The sequence below is a fragment of the Ceratotherium simum genome, chromosome 14, assembly GCF_057802395.1.
Source record: "Ceratotherium simum simum isolate JZ-2026a chromosome 14, ASM5780239v1, whole genome shotgun sequence".
In the NCBI taxonomy this organism is placed as follows: domain Eukaryota; kingdom Metazoa; phylum Chordata; class Mammalia; order Perissodactyla; family Rhinocerotidae; genus Ceratotherium; species Ceratotherium simum.
Genome location: NC_141913.1, coordinates 1,646,363 through 1,666,715, shown reverse-complemented (window position 1 = coordinate 1,666,715; position 20,353 = coordinate 1,646,363). Strand labels below are relative to the sequence as shown.

Genomic DNA, 20,353 nt, shown 5'->3' with positions numbered 1-20,353 from the left:
AAAGGACAGGGTGCCAGCTCAGGAAGGCTGGACCTTAGCAGGTCACCCAGACAGGATTCAAAGATGGGAAAGAAGGAAGAAGCCAGGTAGTCAAACTGATGCAGAGGGTAGACAAATGTTTCGGGGACCAAGTTCTAGCCCACATTCTAACCAGAGCACGTGATCAGGAACAGCCTGGCCTTAGAAACAGGAAGTCAGGCACTCAGGCACTTTTTGAGCTTGCAGTTGGGATCCGAATATATAGAGAGAAGAGCCATAGAATCTGGTAACCAGGAGGGACTTGATAGCTTGAAGAGATTATTAATCTGGTTTTTTTTCCTTGAACTCAGTACAAAGAAAATAATGGACTATGTTTTTGTAATTGAAATAATATTTACTGATGATGAATATTCAATATAAGCTAAAACCTAGATCACAGATCACGTTTAACTAAACCTCATTTCTAGATTTGGAGCCACTGACTTCTAGGCATCTCAAGCAAGCAATTCATTAGCTCACATATTCAACAAGTATTTGTTGAATTTCTAGAATGTTTCACACACCGGTGGCCAGTGGTCCTGGCAACCAGTGCTTATAGTCAAGCAAGCATAAGAAGTGCTCAAAGAATCCTACTAAGGGTGCTTGTGAGTTCAGACTCGGAAGAGATTTCTGTTTCTGAACGCCTCGAACACCAGTGTAACTCCACTGTTGCTGCAGAGCAGTACACCGTGAGCAGGAGAACTCTGATTAAACACTGCGCTTCTGCTGCATGGGGTATCCTCTCAGTTTGAAGACTGTGACATCACAATACTGTATTGTGGGGGACTTCAGATGTGTGGGCATTTGTTGACTAGCTCTTGTAGTTATATTTTCATATAAAGTAGAGTTTTGTTTTCTTTCTTTTTTTTAAGGAACTTTACCTGCCTTTGGAGACTTTGTTTAAGTGGGGAATAGCTGCTCTCCTCCGGGCATTCTGGGCTAAGCCATCCTTGTCTTCTCAGGAACAGAACAAAGGCATACAGAATTTATGTCACAGATGGATTTTTGTTTGATAAAAATCACTTGTTACTGAATGAAAGAATGGCCTATTCTCTTTAGAAATATGAGCATAACATCTCCTGTGTCTTTTTTTTTTTTTTTAATTCCCCCCAAAGTCCCAGTAGATAGTTGTATGTCATAGTTGCACATCCTTCTAGTTGCTGTATGTGGGACACAGCCTCAGCATGGCCAGAGAAGCGGTGCGTCGGTGCGCGCCCGGGATCCGAACCCGGGCTGCCAGCAGTGGAGCGCGCGCACTTAACGGCTAAGCCACGGGGCCGGCCCACATCTCCTGTGTCTTTAGTGGTTTCCAACTTTGTTGGTTGAGTTTTAATTATTATAATTAACTAAATTAAGATGTGCCTCATTCTAGGTGGTCAAAAATTTCCCAAAAATTTGTGCTTAATGCAGTTTTTTGTAGATGAAATAATTTCAAATTTAATGTTAAAATAATTCTAAAATAATATTTGAAGAAATCAGCTAGTAAAGAAAATAAATATCCCTTTGGTTTCTGTTGTCAACTAACCTAAGCCAATTTAGTTATATGAAATGCTCAGAGGCTTTTGGTGGGTAATGGTACCCACTGAAGAAGTTTGAGGTTCATGAGGATTGGCTACTCCCCTACAATCTGACCACTAGATGATGACAAGAGCATAACTTGAACCAAACACCAGCTTACATATTAAACATTATTAACATGCCTTTATTAACAACCAGGTCCAAAACAGGTCATAGATCATATACTGTAAATTTGATAGAGTCACAGCTTTCTGTCCTTGTAGGTGTTCATATTTCTCCCTTGAATCAGCATCAAGCAATCAGCAACCTTCCTAAACCGCTGTCTGGCTACAGGACATGCTAGGGATCAAGCCTCAGGTAGCATCACCATCCTTCAGATTGCAGGCTACAGGCTGCATGATTTTACACCCTGTACGTACACGGGTGAGAGAATCTCCAACATGTTTTATCTGTTTTATTGGGGTATAGTTTACATACCATAAGATTCTACCAATTAGAAGGGTACAGTTCAATGATTTTTTTTTTTTTAGTAAATTTAGATTGTTGTACAGTCATCACCACAATCTGGTGTGGAACATTTCCAAGACTTCAAAAGGTTTCCTCATGCTCATTTGCACTCAGTTCCTGCTCCCACCCTCACCCCAGCCCCAAGCAATCATCTGCTTTCTGTACTTAGAGATTTCTCTTTTCTGGAAACTTCATATGGAATCATAGAGTATGAAGTCTCTTGTGGCTATTTTCTTTCACTTAATATTTTCCAGGTTCATCTATGTTGTAGCATGTATCTGTAATTTGTTCTACTTTATTGCTGAATTGTATTCTATTGTGTAGATACACCACATTTTGTTTATCCAATCACCAGTTGATGGACATTTTGATTGTTTCCATTTTGGGACCATTAGGAATAACGCTATAAACATTCACAGACAAGTCTTCCTGTAGCATGTTTTCCTTTCTCTTGAGTGAAATTCCTAGGAGTGAATATGGGTTATGGTAAGTTTATGTTAGTTTTTTAAAGAAACCATCAAACTGTTTTCCAAAGTGGCTGTACCATTTGACATTCCTACCAGCAATTTATGAGCATTCCAGTTTCTCCGTATCCTTACCAACACTACATATTATCTGTTTTTCTGATTATAGACGTTTTAGTAGGTGTGAAGTGGTATCTTGTGGTTTTAATTTGCATTTCCCTAATAATTAATGACATTGAGCATCTTTTCATGTGCTTATTAGCCATTCACATATCTTCTCTGGTGAAATATCTATTCTAATATTTTGTCCAATTTTTATTGTTTTTTTTTTTTGTCTTTTGTGTACTGAGCTGTAAGAGTTCTTCATATTTTCTGGATATAAATGTTATTTGAAATTTATCAGAAATGTGATTTGAAAATATTTTCTCCCAGTCTATGCTTTGTCTTTTCATTTTCTTAATGGTGTATTTTGAAGTGCCAAAGTTTTTTTATTTTGATTAAGTCTATTTTGTCAATTTTTTTCTTTCATGGATTTTTCTTTAGGTATCATATTTAAGAATTCTTTGCCTATCCCAAGGTCAGATTTTCTTTTGTTTTCTTCTACAAGTTTTATAGTTTAGCTCTTACATTTAGGTCTGTAATCTCTGTTGAGTTAACTTTTGTGTATGATAAGAAGGCAGGGTCTAAGTTCATTTTTTGCATGTGAATATCCAGTGGTCCAAAAAACAGTTGTTGAAAAGACAAAATTACCTTAGCATTTTGCCAAAAATCAATTGGCCATAAATATAAGTGTGTATTTCTGGACTCTCTATTTTGTTCCATTGATCCACATGTCTGTTCTTATGCTAATATCCCACTGTCTGGATTCCTTTGGCTTTTAAATAAGTTTTGAAATAGGTAGGGTAAGCTGTTCAATTTTGTTCATTTTTTCTAAATCGCTTTGACAGTTTTAGGTCCTGCATTTCCATTAGTATCAGCTTGTCAATTTCTACAAAAAAGCCAGCCAGATTTTGATAAGAATTAGATTGAATCTATAGATCAGTTTGGGGAGAACTGCTGTCTAGCAATGTTGAGTCTTCCTATCTATGAATAGGAAACATCTCTCCATTCATTTAGATATTCTTTAATTTCTCTCAGAAATGTTTTCTGGTTTTCAGTGTATTAGTCTTAAATTTCTTTTGTTAAATTTTTTCTTAAGTATTTTATTCTTTTTCAGTAAATATGCCTGGGGTGGGTGGAGAACTGATGTAGCCCTTCATTGGCGCTCATGTTTCCAAGATCTCCCTGTTAAGTTTTTGGCTGGTCCAGCTGTCTGTAGCTTGCCCCTATTGGGACTATAACTTTAGACTAGAGGGGCTGTGAGCTTCCTCATTCATTTTCTATGGAATTTACTACCTTTACAACAACATCACTGGGCATATTTCCCCTCTCTGCTCCAAATCAAGTCAGCTGTCCCGTCGCCAGCAGTGAAACTGTAGGTGTTCGCGCTCGCCTCCCTGGTAATCACCAGGCCCAGGAGCTGGATGAGCATGGAGCAGCCCCAGAGGCTGATCTCTTCCACTGGTCTGACCTGAAACCCAGCAGCTTTTCATAAAGAAACGTTTCCCTATTTGTTATTCGTCTTCAGTTGATTTCAGAGCCCTGAAATGGTTATTTTTGAAAATTTTGTCCAGTTATCTAATTGTTTTCTTCGAGAAGATTGTTTTTTTCTAATGGTTTATCTAGTTGTTTTTTAAAGAGGATTTGTCAACCTCTGTACTCTGCCATAGCCAGAAGTCTCTCTAAAATATTTTAATTTATATAGATATCTTGACTACCATGAATTTCTCTAGTGAGAATCCATTTCTATTATTCATCATGCCATTAACAATCCACTAATTTTACTAATAACCTATTTCTGATATTCTCCTCGCTAATTAGTAGAGTGCTGGTGTTGATGGAGACAGACAACGGAACACTATGGTGGAACATGGACAGTCTTCCTGATGGAATACCCACTGACCACCCCTGCAGGGTGCAGCACTGATTTCAATACCAGCTGCATCTGGATAGTTTAACCTAAGTCACACACACACGCGCACACACACACATGCAATCTGTCACAGTCTTTATACTGAAGTATCTTCAAGTAAATTTCAGATATTGTACTGGTTACCATTTATGCTTAAATGGGTGTTCATCGTGAGTCAAACTCAGTTTATATTCTCAGTTTGAGTAATTGTGAGCCCACTTAAGTGAAGGAGAACTCTGTGGGAATTGCAACCCCCGAGGAAATGAACGCCACATGCAAAGAAGTGCTGCATTGGCAGCGTGGGAGCCCAGTCCCAGAAGTGGAAAGAAGGGCTGACATTCTCCTGTAAGCACCTAAGCTCGCCAGCGTCTTCAGGGGGAAAGGCAGAGGGTTGGAGGACACGGCGGAGGCAGGTCTGTGCCGGGTGCTAACCAGGAAGGGGGAGGAGTAAGTATGGAAAGTGCAACTTAGAACTTAAACTGAAAAACTCACTGCTCCACACCATAGCAGTTAAAGATTTGCAGTTTGCTCAAAATGGGAAACCTGAAAGCAAATCGTAGTGGAGTGTGTAGTAAAGATAGGCCATTTGGTTTTTACTGGTTTGTTCTAAAAGAAGATGTACCACCGAAGATGTATATAAATGTGGTTTAGGGCTGGCCCTGTGGCTTAGCGGTTAAGTGCGTACGCTCTGCTACTGGTGGCCCGGGCTCAGATCCCGGGCGCGCACCGACGCACTGCTTCTCCGGCCATGCTGAGGCCGCGTCCCACATACAGCAACTAGAAGGATGTGCAACTATGACATACAACTATCTACTGGGGCTTTGGGGGAAAAAAAGGAGGAGGATTGGCAATAGATGTTAGCTCAGAGCCGGTCTTCCTCAGCAAAAAGAGGAGGATTAGCACTGATGTTAGCTCAGGGCGGATCTTCCTCACACACAAAAAAAATGTGGTTTATTTGAGAGTAATCTATTAATGTGGTCCAGCCTGAGTTCTGATTTCTTCATAACTAATGAGTGGAAATAAAGTAAATTTTCCTTGCCTGTATTACCATAATAAAAATATAATATAGGGAAGAACTTAGAAAATAAGAGGAAAATAATATTAAAAATCTTATTTTAATAAGACCAAGAAAATAAAAGGGAGAGAGAGACGGCCTCGGGCATGGCTGTGGCCATGAGCAGTGTCCTCCACCTTCCCCACCTCTCTCTCTCTCTCTCTCTCTCTCTGTTTTCTTCACTAGCTTGGGGAGACAGCCCATCTCCTGTTAATGGCCCTGCTTTTACCCTCAGAGGCTCCCTTGAAAACTCTTCCTTCTCATTCTGTCACCTAGACCTGGACCCTCTCCCGGAAGCTCCAATGCAAGGTCCTGAGGCAGCCAGGGAATGGACGTCATGCTGTCATGCTGTCCTCCCCCACCCACCTCTCCCCACCTTGTGGAAAACCCTCCCTGTGCCTCTGTGCATAGACACCCACTCAGAATACCAGCAACCAGCAAGACTTGGGCTTAAAGGGTGGCCCTCTGTCAGGAATTAGATAGTGCCATGTAAATACCCTCCTTTCACATTTTAATATTGAATTATAAGCGTTTCACCATGTCTTCAACAGCCTCATTTTAATAGGCTGTCTTAAATAAAATAAAATTAAATTAAATTAAATTAAACTATTTAATGTTTCTGTCACATTTAATAGTGACAGAAAACTGCTGGAGGAAGCGTGATATTCCTATTTGGTCTGATGATCTTTGTGCCAAGGCTTGGCTGAATTGGCCAAGTCCAGAGTGTTAGAGCTGGAAACAAACCAAGAGATCATTTAATCTCTTGAACTCAGAGCAGCAACCCCTGGGAGATGCTTAGCCATGAAGCATCTCAGCCTGACCCCAGACCTGCAGAATCAGAATCGGCTTTTTTAGCGAGCTCTCCCAGTGGTTTGCACATATAAAAGTCTGAGAAGCACTGCTCTGATTCTCAGCTCTCTCTCTGCAAATATGAGCACAGAATGACATTCGAATATCTTGTGCATAGTTAAATCATAGTTATCAAATTTGTGGATGCTGAGGGTCATCTTCTTCTGTCTTTAATGTAATGGCATTATTAATTAAACTCTAGGTCATGTTAACTTTTTTCATAGCACTGTTCTCATATTGTGTATACCTGTCACCAGGAACAATAACATCTTTTCCACCTTCTCCAAGACTATGCTGTATTTCCAGGTGGATTCCAGGGAAAAAAGTGGAAAGTCCTGCATTTATCTCTGTTAAACTTACGTTGGTTTTATTTTGGCCACTGTTGAGATTTCACTAATTCCATGAGCAAGTGTATTAACTTCCCACACATGCGATGCCTTTTTATATCATTATTTAAATCAGGATTAATAATATTGAACAAGGAAGTGTTGGGCACATGGGGTAGAAAACCCGTCTCTGCCCTCAATCCAATATACTTTATATTGCTTCTCTTGTTCTTGGAGACTGCTTTTCGAGAAAGTACACTCCTTCTTCTCAGTTTCCCCATGAGAATGCACCTGTATGGTGGATGAGCCGTCTTTCCGTAGGAAATCAGTTCATCTGGAGACCTCCAGGATAACTAGCAGAGATTGATGAGTTGCTGTGACATAGCATGATGAAAGCCAAAAAAAGATAGGGTTTAAGAAAGAGAGAAAGGTCATTTTTGACAAAAGCTACTGGGAGGTCGAGTAAGCTGAAGGTGAACTGTATGTTGGGTTTGGCAAGATGGAAGTTGATGGAGACCTTGAAAAGGGCATTTTTAGTGATTTAAAGAAACAAAATCCCAATTGAAGTTGAGTGAAGAGCAAATGTGTAGCAAGGAACTGGAGCCAGTGGGTACAATGCTTGTATATACCCTTGATTTAGTGACACTCTCAGAAAACAATGGTAACACTGTCACAGTAAATGTGTATATCTATACAAAGAGACAGCCCCATTTCAGAAAAAACAGCGGTACTGGAACTGAGAAAATGCAGTCTTATCAATCCCAGTGAGAGTGATACCAAGATCATTTAGCTCTGTGTACCTTTGGTGGGAGTGTTTGCTCTAGTTGTTAAACGTATTTGTTTACTGTTGGTCTCTAAGGTGAAAGAGATCTCAAAGGATTCATTTGTTTGTAAGATGTTCTTCTAGGTATGTACTGAATAAAAGGAGCTATTCCAGTGGATCCAGCCACCTTGAGGTCATTGTACTGGTGTTCAGTTAGAGTGGACACATTTGGCATCTCAAATGATTCATCAAAGGTACATGGACACTTGTGAGGACAGTCCTCAATTGAAGCTACCACTAGGCACATCCAGGGCATAATTGGAAGAGCTAGTGCAAAATGAAGATGTGGGGCCCCTTATTTAAATTATGAGATATTTCAAGACAGTTTCAGGAGAGCATTAAACCAAGGGCAACTGCACTGGCTGCACAACCATAAAGCAGCCCTGGGCACATTCATTCCGCAACAGGGATGCCGAAGTTTGAAAGCATAAGCAAGTAGAATCTATACAACAGAGCACAGAAGTGACAGAGGAAAGGGGGGAAGTAATTAAGACCTTGAAGGGTGTGTAGAAAAGTGGGTGGTTTTTGGAAGTGTTTGGCTGATTAGAAAATGTTGAATTAATAAATGTTTTTAGGTATTTAAATAAATGATGTAAACGTTGCAAACGTTATATATGATATAAGCAAAATATAGTAAAACTGCATTTTAATTCAACGAGACTGTCAATATTTAACTTAAAGGCTGCACTTACTTTTTGACTTTCGTTTAAACTGAGTTCACCTCTGTGACGATTTGGAAGGAGGGAGAAGGGGCAATGCCTTTCCAGGGCAATGGGAATGATGTGAAATTCTAAAATTTATATGAATGTTGAAGTGCTTTTGTGTTTTGCCTACGTGCAATGATGATTTTGATCAGGTAGAATATTTAAATTGTTGCCCTTTAAAACAATTTAAATTTTGTGGCAACAAAAGAGAAAAACACTTCATGATGAATGAGTTACGGTATTTTTGGGCCGGCCTCGTGGCTTAGCGGTTAAGTGTTCGCGCTCTGCTGCTTGCGGCCTGGGTTCGGATCCTGGGCGTGCATCGACGCACCGCTTCTCCGGCCATGCTGAGGCCGCGTCCCACATACAGCAACTAGAAGGATGTGCAGCTATGACAAACAACTATCTACTGGGGCTTTGGGGGAAAAAATAAATAAATAAAAATTAAAAAAAAAGAATTATAGTATTTTTCTCTGCAGCTAAACTTGTATGCTGAGTTAAAACCTGCAGTGTTGTGGCCTAGCAGGGTTAAACAAGCGTCTGTGGGAGGAGGGGGCAGGTCCTGATAAAGCGCTCTGTTCTACAGACAATATCTATGCCTGGCTTGTTCATGCGGCTCATTTATCTTGCAGGGAAACCTCTGTCTTTGTCAAGGACACCTTGAGCCCATTGCTGTGGAAATGGAACTCTAGCAAAACTCCGCTAAGGCCTTTTGCTCACCACCCCCTCTGGTGTTTCTGAGATTAAACTTCTCTTCATCTTCCCACGTGAGAAAAAGAAGTCAACCGCGTTAAATGCCAAACTCTCAGGAGTTTGATTTGACTTTTCCCTCACTGTTTATGTGGAGGTCTTTCTTTCTCTCCTCTCTCCTTCTCTCCTCTCTTCCCCCTGTTTTGTTTCACTGTGCTGGGTAGGGCCTTGGAATCTCTAGAATAATCTTAAAGCTTTTCTTTTACTAACAGCCATCAATGATTAAATTGGTTTAGTCCAAGAACCAAGTATTTGCTTTTGTGGGAGGGGGAGGGGATGAGAGGGCAGCCGTGCTCTAGTTAGTACTTCTGTCTCCCTGAGAGGGCTCCCTGCCTACAGGCCACGCAAGTCACCTTCCTCTAAAAACGCTCCCAAGTCTTCTTTATCTGAGAAATAAAATAGCTAGCTGGCAACATTTGAGTAATTCTCATTGGAAATGTTTGTTTTACATTAAGCAAACAAGAATTTCATATATTTCAACATTAGCTTTGATGTTTTATTATTCAAACATTCTGAGGATACTGGTATTTGATATATAAAACAAGTTCATTTAGTGGTGATTAAAATGATTTTTTTTTTTGAGGAAGATTAGCCCTGATCTAACATCTGTTGCCAATCCTCCTCTTTTTTGCTGAGGAAGATTGCCCTGGGCTAACATCCGTGCCGATCTTCCTCTACTATATATGGGACACTGCCACAGCATGGCTTGACAAGTGGTGCATCGCTCTGCAGGCGGAATCCGAACCCGGGAACCCTGGGCTGCCAAAGCAGAGCATGTGAACTTAACTGCTACGCTACCAGGCTGGCGCCAATTAAAATGATTTTTAATTTGTAATAAATAACTTGAAATAGAATTCCTTTAAATGGCGTACTCCTGTTATGACAAAGTGCTTGGCTTAGCTTTCTCGTGGGAAAGAGAGGATCCTTATTGTAGGGATTGCTGTCAATTACTCATCAATCAGAAGTAAAATGGGAAAACAGTTTCATTATGCTTATTTTTCAAATATACCTGCTTCATAATATGCAGGTCTATTTGTATTGTTTTCCCAAAAAAAAGTTTGAGTTAGGTGAATTTTGCCACAGCTTGTTAATAGACTCAGAGCGTATTTTAGGGGGGGTGGGGTACTGCTATAAGTAATTTCGTAGTTTAAAGCCTCCTCATCTTTAACTCTCTCTCCTTTCATACATGCCCACAGTCCTCAGCACTCACAGAGTATGTGTCCCTGAAAACATGCTTGAATGCCAAATGCAAGAAATCAGATAAACTTACATTTTATGAGGACGATTTTATTCCCTTTGAGGGAGGGGTTGAACGTATCCTGAAAGTTTCCATTAGTTTCCTCAAGGCATTTCATCTTCTGGCCCAGACGACCTGGATGGCATTAAGGACTCGTTCTCCACTTAGTGCCCCTGAGCTGGAGGCAGCTGCTGCTCCAGGCCCACCTGGTCAGCTCATTTGGGACTTCACCTGAGCAGGATATTAACTCTTGGTTTGGCCTGAGCCCCTTTCACTCACCTTCACAATCCACGGGATCAATAGGTCAGGGGCCTCCTGGCTGCCTTTGTCCAGGGATGATCTAGGTTCCTGGAAGAGGAGGTGGGGAGAGGAGACTAACAGAGTCACCTGTACCCTTAGCTCCTCGCTCATAACACTGGAACCGAAGCACCTTCTCTACCAGAGTGCTTGACCTTTTGGTGCCAATGGACCCCTCTGGCAAAGCTCATAGACCTATTCTCAGCATGTTTTTAAATGCATAAAAAATATATTACAGAGAAAATCAAATATGTTAAAATATAGTGCTAGCCCTGCATGGCTAGCTCCTCATTTTTGAGGTAAGTGTTCAAATGTCACCTCCTCAGGGATACCTTCCCTTGTCAACTTGCAGAACAATGGAAGGAGAAGATTGTGATTTACAAAGTGCATTTAACTTACAGGGATTCAGCTAGACAGTGTTGCAAAGGCAGCAACAGAAATAATAATAAGAGAAAAAGAAAGGGAAGAAGAGAGCGAGGGAGGGAGGCTGGGAAGGGGGACGGTGTGAACAGAGCCAGCAGACCTGCTCAGCCTTCCCTGCGGTGAGTCCCGCATGGAGTGAGCCTGAGGTGAGCTGAGGGTCTGGGTTTCCTCGCCCTGTCTTGTGGTGCACATCACTCTGGGCTGAGTGTGTTTCTTCTGCTGCAAGGTAGATACTTTTCATATTCAGTGGCCTTTTAATGCAAACCAACTATTTCATCTGAAATTTAATCAGAAAAACAAAGACTCAAATATATAAAATATAACCAGGAAAGTCTAATTATATCTGAGGAAATTTGTACTAGTGATATCCACTGATGATATGAAAATAATACTAGCAATTATTTATTGAGCCCTTAATACATTGTATTACGCTGTTTACTCACATAATCTCATTTAATGCTCACAAGAATTCCTGGGCACTGTGCTTCCATTGCACAAATAAGGAGATGGAGAGGTAAAGCCCCTCAGCTGGCAGCCGGCAGACCTAGAATTCACACCAAGGGCTGTCTGACCAGAAGCCCATGTTCTTACTTCTTGCTTGCCCCCACCTTTCATAGGCGCTAGTGATTCTAATAAAGTTGATATAAAACATGACTAGAATGGACATTCCATTTTAAGCCTGGACACACACATACAGGTTAGATACTAAATATGCTATATAAAATAGAACTTAACATTTTGAAGGAATTCCACAAGATATAGATTTATATAGTATTGAAAAACAAAATTCAACTGAGTAAATTTTATTGACTTTATTCAATGATTCATGAATTGGGCAGCATCCAGTCTAGCAGATAGAAAGGAGCTCAGAGGAGCTGCACAAAATGGAAGACGTTTATAGGCAGAGGTAGAAGGAACAAGGAAGTTATACTGGGCAAAAAGGCAGATTGGTTATTGGTTATTCCTCATAGGGGATGACAGGGCTCTATCAGGCAGATTACCCAACTAGTGCTGACCAGGCGATCCCTGAGTGGCTGGTTTAAGATTCCTTTTCTGGGAGAGCCAATAGAAAGTGTAGTTAAGTCTTGGTTTGGTGATGTGGAGCTTAGCCTGAGCAACTCCATTTGGTGCCTGTTGTCTTTAACACTGGGGAGAAGGCAAGAGGCAAGGAAGAGCTGTTGCCATAGGCACAGATGGGAAGCAGAGCCGGCCTCTGCGGGTTCTCTGGCTTGTGATCAAGGTCGTGTGAAACATCGTTTGTTTCTCTTCCACTCTTCTTCATGGGGAGTTCTGAAGAGTGACTTCCAAATAAGCAAATAAAATAATGCCACTCTACATTTCTGGTTGGTTCTTTTATCCAAGAAGATCAAAGAATTACCAAATTAATTCTCTTTCAAGTTCTGTGCATTGAATGGAGAAAATCTTTTCTTAACTTATTTTCCAAATAGTGAGAGAGAGAATGGTGGGCAAATTTACCTGATAGTCTGTTAGAGTAAAATTCTAGAATTCCAGTATCTTAGGGGAAAATTGCTTATAGAGATACTCATTTAATAGTTGAGGAAATAGAGGCTTTGAGAGGTTCACTTACCCAAAGACATATAGTTAGTTAGTGGTGGAACCAGGATGAGAGTCTAGATTTAGACTCCTGGTTCTGTGCACTTGCTGGTAATCCAGGAGTGTGAGAGAACGTTCCTTCCTTCATTTATTTATTCTTTCATTCAGGCTTTATGAGGCATTCACATGGGCCAGATGCTGACCTAGAGCAAGCAGGACATGATTCTGCCCTGAAGGAGCTCACATATCAATCAAGAATTGTTTATATTTTTTGGAGGATAGTGAGGGGAGAAGAATTGGAGGGAGACTGGTCAGCAAATGAATGATCTTTGTGTAAATGGTAAGTGCCGTGATAGGGTGTGCTGATTGAAGGCAGGACAAAAGAAGAACACTGACATGAGCCTGGAGTTCAGGGAAGACGTGGGCTTAGCTTGAAGGATGAGCAGGGCACGAATGGATATATGAAAGGTGCAAAGAGGGGAAATTGAAATCAATTTGAAGAGCAACGAGAGGAGGCACTTGAGGATTTTAGACCTGCTCTTGCCTGAGCACATGCGCTCATATTTCTGCCTGGATTACGCCTAACTGCATTTCTTGTTCTAGATTCTCTCCTCTAATCTATTTTTAAATGTTGCTGTGTTTTTAATGTTATACTTATCAGAATCTGTGAGAGCTGTCTCTCTTCTTCTCCCGATTGTGAGAGCCTTGGGGTTAGGAATAGCCCAGCCTATGCATCTGGGTGTCCCAGGGACGGGCCTGGCACAGTGCTTCGCACTAAGAGCTTCTCATTAAAATTTATTGAACTTCATCAGACATTCTCACTCGCTTTTTCTGACTCCTATGGGTATGTTTCTAAATATGAATTCATATATCCTCCTAAAATTCAGGTCATTAGGATACCTTAATATTATTAACCTGGAATATTATGCTATTAGAATACTTTGATATTATTGTCCTGGAGTAGTGTTAAATGCTTCCAGGACTTTTCACTGAATAATGCCATTTGGGGCTGTTTGAGGTGCTGTTTTTATTGTTCAATCAGGTGACTCCCATGTTTCAAAGAGAATGCTGGCAGACAGGGTAGTTTATTTGTAATACCAGCCTTCTCTCCTCGATTTATAGATGTTTATGTGGGTAAATGGGTGGGATTAGGGAAGTGAGAGTTGGGTATATAGAGAACAAAATGGATTTAAATGTTTAAAAAAAAAAACCACAAATTTCTCAGTTTAGAAACTTAAATTCTATTTTTCCAAGTTTCTCCATGGATTGAATAAGTAGCTTCGACTGTTTTTCAAAACAAAAACTCCTGACATCAGAAGCCAATTTCATTATTCAATCATACAAAATATTTATAATCTTTTATTTCATGCTGGAAAAAAATGATCTGAACATGTTGCCCCAGATCCTTTAACTAAGAATTGCAAATCATTTTCTTTTCAGAATATCACAATGACCTTGAGTATGATACGAATTAGGCAAATATAACATTTTGTAGAACACAAAATTGTGTTTATCCAAAATAAAAAAAAAAAAAAAACTCACCCTTCTCTTACACACAAATGCACTCAGGCCCTGAACCACTGGCCTTGAATCATTTGAGAAATGTTGATAAAGTAGATATTGCAATGAGCCTCAGGGCTAGTCAGCATTTCAGATACTCTATTTTTAAGATGGTGAAAATATTTTCTCCTGGGAAAAAAAATAGAAACCTCTAAAAATGAATTATTCAGCTATCTGGAAGTCTCTCAGCTGAAAACCTTGGTAACTGTGTGTAGTAGCATTGTTGTCCGTCAGCTTCATGGCAGTTTTTCTTCTAGTCTTAATAAGACAATTTCTAGTAGATGAAAGTGGTCCTGAAATGTGTTTAAGAAGGCCAAGTGTACTCAGGCTGTGAAGAAAGGAGATTTAAAAAAACAAAAAACTACTGGTGAGTGAGAGGAATTTATTTCATGCTCAATGGGGTTTGGTGTTACAAAGTCTTCAGCTACTGGTTAAATACAGGGAGAGAAAAATGCTTCCATTGTGGGTCCTGAATGGGGGAAAGAAGTTCAAATTAGTTTACAGTAACACTAACTAAAGTAAACAACGTCTCTCAACAAAAATAGATAGTCTAATTTATTAAGTGCATGGCTAAGTAATGGGAAAACTCTGTCACCTGTATGTCCTTCACAGCCCTCATTCTGCCTTTGATTTTTATGTGTAAAATCAAACTTTTGCTCTTGGTAGGTTCTCGATCCCAATGCCCTTTCTCACCCTTCGATTCCTAAGCCTCCTCCTGCTTGAAGCTCGTGTCGTTTCCTTTTATTGAAATATTTCCATAGTCTTTGAAATGATTCAGCAACCTGAGGGACGTTTAAAAAAAAAATTCTTTTTAAAACATGCTTTCTCCAGTACGTATTTATTTCTTTCATCTTCTAGCAGATGTGGTCATATGCAACAAGGAATAATAATTATTCTATAACTATGAAGCAAGAGTAAATGTAATAGTAAGGAATAATTTTTAGTGGATAGTTTTTTTCACATACTAGCTTATCTGAGAAGAAAGATTTAGTTTTAGTGAAAGACAAGCAAGATGTATTTATGAAATTAATTATTTAAACATTTTACGACACAGCCATGCTAATGAAGGAATTTATCTTTCTTTTTATTAAAACTATATTTACAGTGCCAGCAGAGTAAGGAAATATGGAAGTTATTTAAAACCTATGTAGTGCAAGAACTACCTGATGCTGATTACTACAGTTGAGATATTATTCACCAAAATTATGTTAAGTTTGTGTTCACGAGGTTTGAGCTGCTTTTTCTCAGTGGCTCAGAGCCTAGACTCCTAGTACAGAGAGCATGGTGCCTCCTGACTCCTCGGCCCGGCCCCGCCACCCCACTCCCCCAGGAACTCAAGGCACTGCGGGTCTCCAGGGCGGGAGGGAGCCCTGGGCAGGAAGTGGGGAGTTCTCTTGTTGTCCAGCAACTGGAGGGGAGAATAAAGAGAAAGTGGGAAAGTTTGTTACGTTAACTGGTAAAGTGTTTGTGGACAGAGACATGCATTGTTAAATCAGTTCTTGTGACCTTGGCTTCTTTCCTCCCTTGACTGGTCTGTGAGAAGAGAATGGAGAAAGTTGACTGTACTGCAAATCTGAATGCAAGTACGTGATATAGAGCCAGAAAAACATCATTTTAGCTGTTTGGATAAAACACCGCAGTTTAAAACCATATTGTAGGGGGCCGGCCCCATGGCTTAGCGGTTAAGTGCCCGCACTCCGCTGCTGGCGGCCCGGGTTCGGATCCCCGGCACGCACCCACGCACCGCTTCTCCAGCCATGCTGAGGCCGGTCCCACATACAGCAACTAGAAGGATGTGCAGCTATGACATACAACTATCTACTGGGGCTTTGGGGGGTAAAAAAAAAGGAGGAGGATTGGCAATAGATGTTAGCTCAGAGCCGGTCTTCCTCAGCAAAAAGAGGAGGATTAGCATGGATGTTAGCTCAGGGCCGATCTTCCTCAGAAAAACAAAAAACATATATTGTATTTTAAATTATTAGCTCATAAGGTACATTCGAACCAGATTACTAGAATATTATAGTCATAAAGGATGGAGAAAATTGATACTTCCCTTGGTACCAAACAGAATAAATATCAGCTCCTCCTGCGGTAAAGTACCACTCCCAAGAATTATGTATCACTTTAAGAACTAGATCACTACATAAAATGTAAGTGTCTAACTACTGGTTGATTAAAATAATAATTTGGGGAGCTGCATAATTAAACAAAGGTTCATCGATTTCCTCATAAAGCCTTTTTAATTAAAAAAGAAATCCCTTTAGAGGAATATGATTAAAGTGACCAACTTTAAAAATGAAAATATATATAATATGTTAAACATAGTGTATGATGTAAGTCTATTTTATGTTTCAAAATTAAGAATAATGCTCTAGAATACAAACATTCAATGAGTGTTTTCTATTGAGGGGCTAAATGCCTGTTGACTTGAATAGGGTCATTCTGCTAGGATAGAACTACTAATAGGAAGCTCTGTTTTATGTGGAAAGTCTTTGAAAGACTACCTAATAAGTTATTTTTTAAAATAGGTGCATGCTAAGTTTTTTAATGTAGCAACTCTCAAAAAATAACCATTTTTATTTTATAATTTAAATTATTAAAATGTTTATAATAGAAAAGATCATTGTACCTAAAAAATAAAAATTGAAGACATGAATTCCTTCTATATTATTAAAATTATATTTTGCTTTTTCTAATTTCACTGGAAAAGAAATATTTCAGAAATAATATTGACTCTGTGTTCTTTAAAAAGAAAAGATTATCGTCTGTGATCTTAGAAGATTAAGTTCTAGTAAATTAGAGAAATTCCACTTAGCTAAGACCCCTCCGCTCAAGACTCTCTCTCAGTCCATAATATCCATTCGTGTGGAATGCCTCTTTAACAGACACACCATCCTTTCTACATCTTCATAGAATCTCCACTGCTGTTATCCTCTTTTACCAAGATAAAGTCAACTCCCTAAAGAACCTAATGGAGTTATTTTTCTCATAGTCATCCCAAAACTGTTTTCTGAATAGTTTGGACCAGCTGCTTAAAGATAAAAATCACTGGAGACAAAAGGAGTATTCAAAGGCAAAGATTAATACTGAATTGGGGAGAAATTTTGAAAACTGGATCTTTGTGTTCTAAAATTTTACTTACCAAAGAAAATAGGCAGTAAAGAAAGAGAAGAAAGAGAGCAAAACCTTAGGTAATTGTCAGAGAGACTGGCAAGTCCTAGCAGAGGCAAATGCAGCAAGTGGGTAGAGAAAGGATGCCCTGCTTCTACGTGAAAGATGTCTGAATTTCATGGCAAATGCATGCAGTGGGTTATTTGAAACTTGTCTTAAAACCTACTTTCTCAACATTTTATTATGAAAATTTTCCATCAGAAAAGTGGAAAGAATGTACGGTGAACATCTATCCTTCCACCTAGATTCTGCAATGAACGTTTTACTCTTGCTTTATCACCTGTCTATCCGTGTACCCACCTCTATCTATCTGTCAATCCAGCTTATTTTTGGATGCATTTTCAAGCGAGTTGAAGACCTAAGTACACTTTTCTCCTAAACTGTTCAGCATTTACGTCAATATTTTTCATGACTCTTTTTTATTTTTTGAAGTAAAATTTACATATAGGGAATACACAAATCTACCGAAATCCTATGTATTCTGTGATTTTTCACAACTGCATATGCCTGTGTGATCCAACCCTTTATCAAGATATAGAACATAACATTACCCCAGAAAGTTCACTCGTGTCCCTTCACAGTCAACCCTCACCCTTTGCAACTGCTCTTCAGAGGTTGCTTCTCATAGATGAGTTTGTTGTCCTAGGATTTCATATAAATGAAACCACCTTGTATATTGCCTTTGTGTAAGGCTTCCTTCACTCAGCACCTAGACTTACATAAATCTCTTTTTATTCACCTGCTAAGTGAGATGAGGTAAACTTATCTTTTTGATTTCAATTGGCCCAGCTGATTTGGTGAATTTTGACTTTCAGGCCTGTTTCCTGCCATTCTCAATCTTGCCAGCAATGCTCACATCAGCACCAATGCAACCTGTGGCGAGCAGGGGCCTGAGACGTTCTGCAAACTTGTGGAGCATGTGCCAGGCCGGCCTGTGCGGAACCCACAGTGCCGGATCTGTGATGGCAACAGTGCGAACCCCAAAGGCAAGTGCTGCTCCTTCTATTCAGAAGTACCCATGGGAATTCATACTTTTTGCAATGATCACTGAAGACTTCTATTAGGAAGCCATGAACCTTGTGTTCACCTTCACTGCTATTCATTTCCACTAGCATTACAGTTTAGAAGTTAAAAAGTTTAAACCAAAAGCTAAGAGGAATGCATGTTTTTATTTTCTTTTAACAGAACGCCATCCAATATCAAATGCTATAGATGGCACCAACAACTGGTGGCAAAGTCCCAGTATTCAAAATGGGAGAGAATATCACTGGGTCACAATCACTCTGGACTTAAGGCAGGTAGGTGAGACCAGGACCATTGAGGAATGTCTGTGGGTTGCTGAGTTGTCGTTTTCTGTGACCTTCGGGAAAGTCTGCCAGGTTTCTTAACATGTTTGCACTCTGGTCTCACTGTTTTTTCCACCATTGGAATTTAAGTGATATACAGAAGTAGTCCATGGTCCATTTCTTGTCACATTTTTCATTCCAGGTATCTCTGAGAAGATAAGTCAAACTGTTTCCGTGTGGTTTGATGTTCTCAGAAGCTGTGTTAGCAGGGCATGCTCATCTGTCCAGGATCCCCTGCCAGGCTGTGTGCTAGATGTCCACAGACACACTGTGGGTGTGGTGGGGGACAAAATACATACATTTACTGCCTTTCAACTGTATTGTCTTGCTATTAAGATTGTGCAAAGTTATCGCATGAGGGTTCTATGTAGAAAATAAGGCTAGGAAGCAAAAGGGGACAGTGTCAAGCCTCTTCACCATGCCTCACCCTGTCATGCTGTCTGTGAGGGCCCTGAGCAAGCTGGAAGTGCTCAGCACTTCTGGGAACAAACCTTCAGCATGAGTTGGGAAAAGGTGAGGTGTGATTGGCTCTGGCCACACAGCTGCACACTCGTGCTTTGCTTCATGGCCGCATAGGAGAATGGAGAGAAATATGATATGAGCCCTGGTTGCCCCAATATTTCTAGGAAAGGGAAGGAAAAGGAAAGATATCTGAGTGAAAGGGATGAAAAAGAGAGAGAGCAGCAATTGTCACAATTTCTGATTTCAGTTCTCCAGAAAAGCCGTCCCCTGACATTCTTATTTATTTCCATTCAATTCTCTTGTGTTAGAACTCATCACTCTCATGTGAAGTATCAGCTGAAAGAAAAAAATAGTTGAAATGTGCACTCCAGGGTTGAAATAGGGATCTTTGAGATTTAATGACGAATAATCGTGATTCTTTGAATAAGTAATAATTTTAAAAATATGCAGGATTTTAAGTAGAAGACAAGGCAATACTGTGTATATTCATGTACCAGGAACTTTTGATCTCTAATAATAGCAGGAAATAAGGTAGCAAAACGTGAAGCTCAGGAGACGTTTTTCCAAGGTTAGCTTTATAGTGTTATACTTTCAATAGTTTTCAGCTGTACATCTTGAATTAATATATCGTGATCTCATATTTTCAAATCCCCCTGAAGAAAAAGAGAAAAGAGCTCCCTTTTTGCCCTGGCCTTTGTTTTTATTTTGATAGTAAGAATGCTTCTGCAGGAGATTTTGTTTTTCCCATCACCTTTCCCATTACCTCTTCCTAAGGGAAAAAGTGTGACCATTTTCATCCTTAGGAACGTGATGTTATATGTGTTTGGCTGGACATTTTACAAATAGCCTCCAAATCCATGTTAGATATTGTCTGTCTGGTAATATGTCATGCTTGATGCCCTCCTGAAAGGGAACCTTCTGCTTCCGGTTGCACTGAGGCAGCTTGAGGAATTCCAGCGGGGGCGTCGGTTTTAGGTCTTCAAGGCGTATTTCACAAACAGGCATGTACACATAGTTATGGAGCTCTAGGTAATTTGCAGTGTTTTTAGATAAGCTTCTAAATTAAGGTGATTTAATATAACTAGTCCTCATAAATTTATTTACCTTTTACACAGTGTAAAATTTCTGCTATGCTTTCAGTTAAAAAAATGGTATTATGCGCATATCTGAGCAAAGCTTTCTCAGATTTATTTATTTACTGAAGCTTTTTATTATGAACATCGTTGAATATGTAGAAAGCATATTACAGGGAGCACCTATAAACCCACCCTTGAGATTC

General features: G+C 39.9%; 1 protein-coding gene across 4 annotated transcripts in view; it reads left to right on the top strand.

The window, feature by feature from the left end:
• LAMA1 (laminin subunit alpha 1) overlaps positions 1-20,353 on the top strand; it is a 158,852-nt gene that overhangs the window by 10,438 nt on the left and 128,061 nt on the right. For all 4 annotated transcript variants that reach the window (XM_087438878.1, XM_087438877.1, XM_014780342.2 and 1 more), the window contains exons 2-3: positions 18,082-18,252; positions 18,452-18,564. In XM_087438878.1, coding sequence (XP_087295004.1) covers positions 18,082-18,252; positions 18,452-18,564 — 284 coding nt within the window. The remainder of the gene's footprint in view (positions 1-18,081; positions 18,253-18,451; positions 18,565-20,353) is intronic.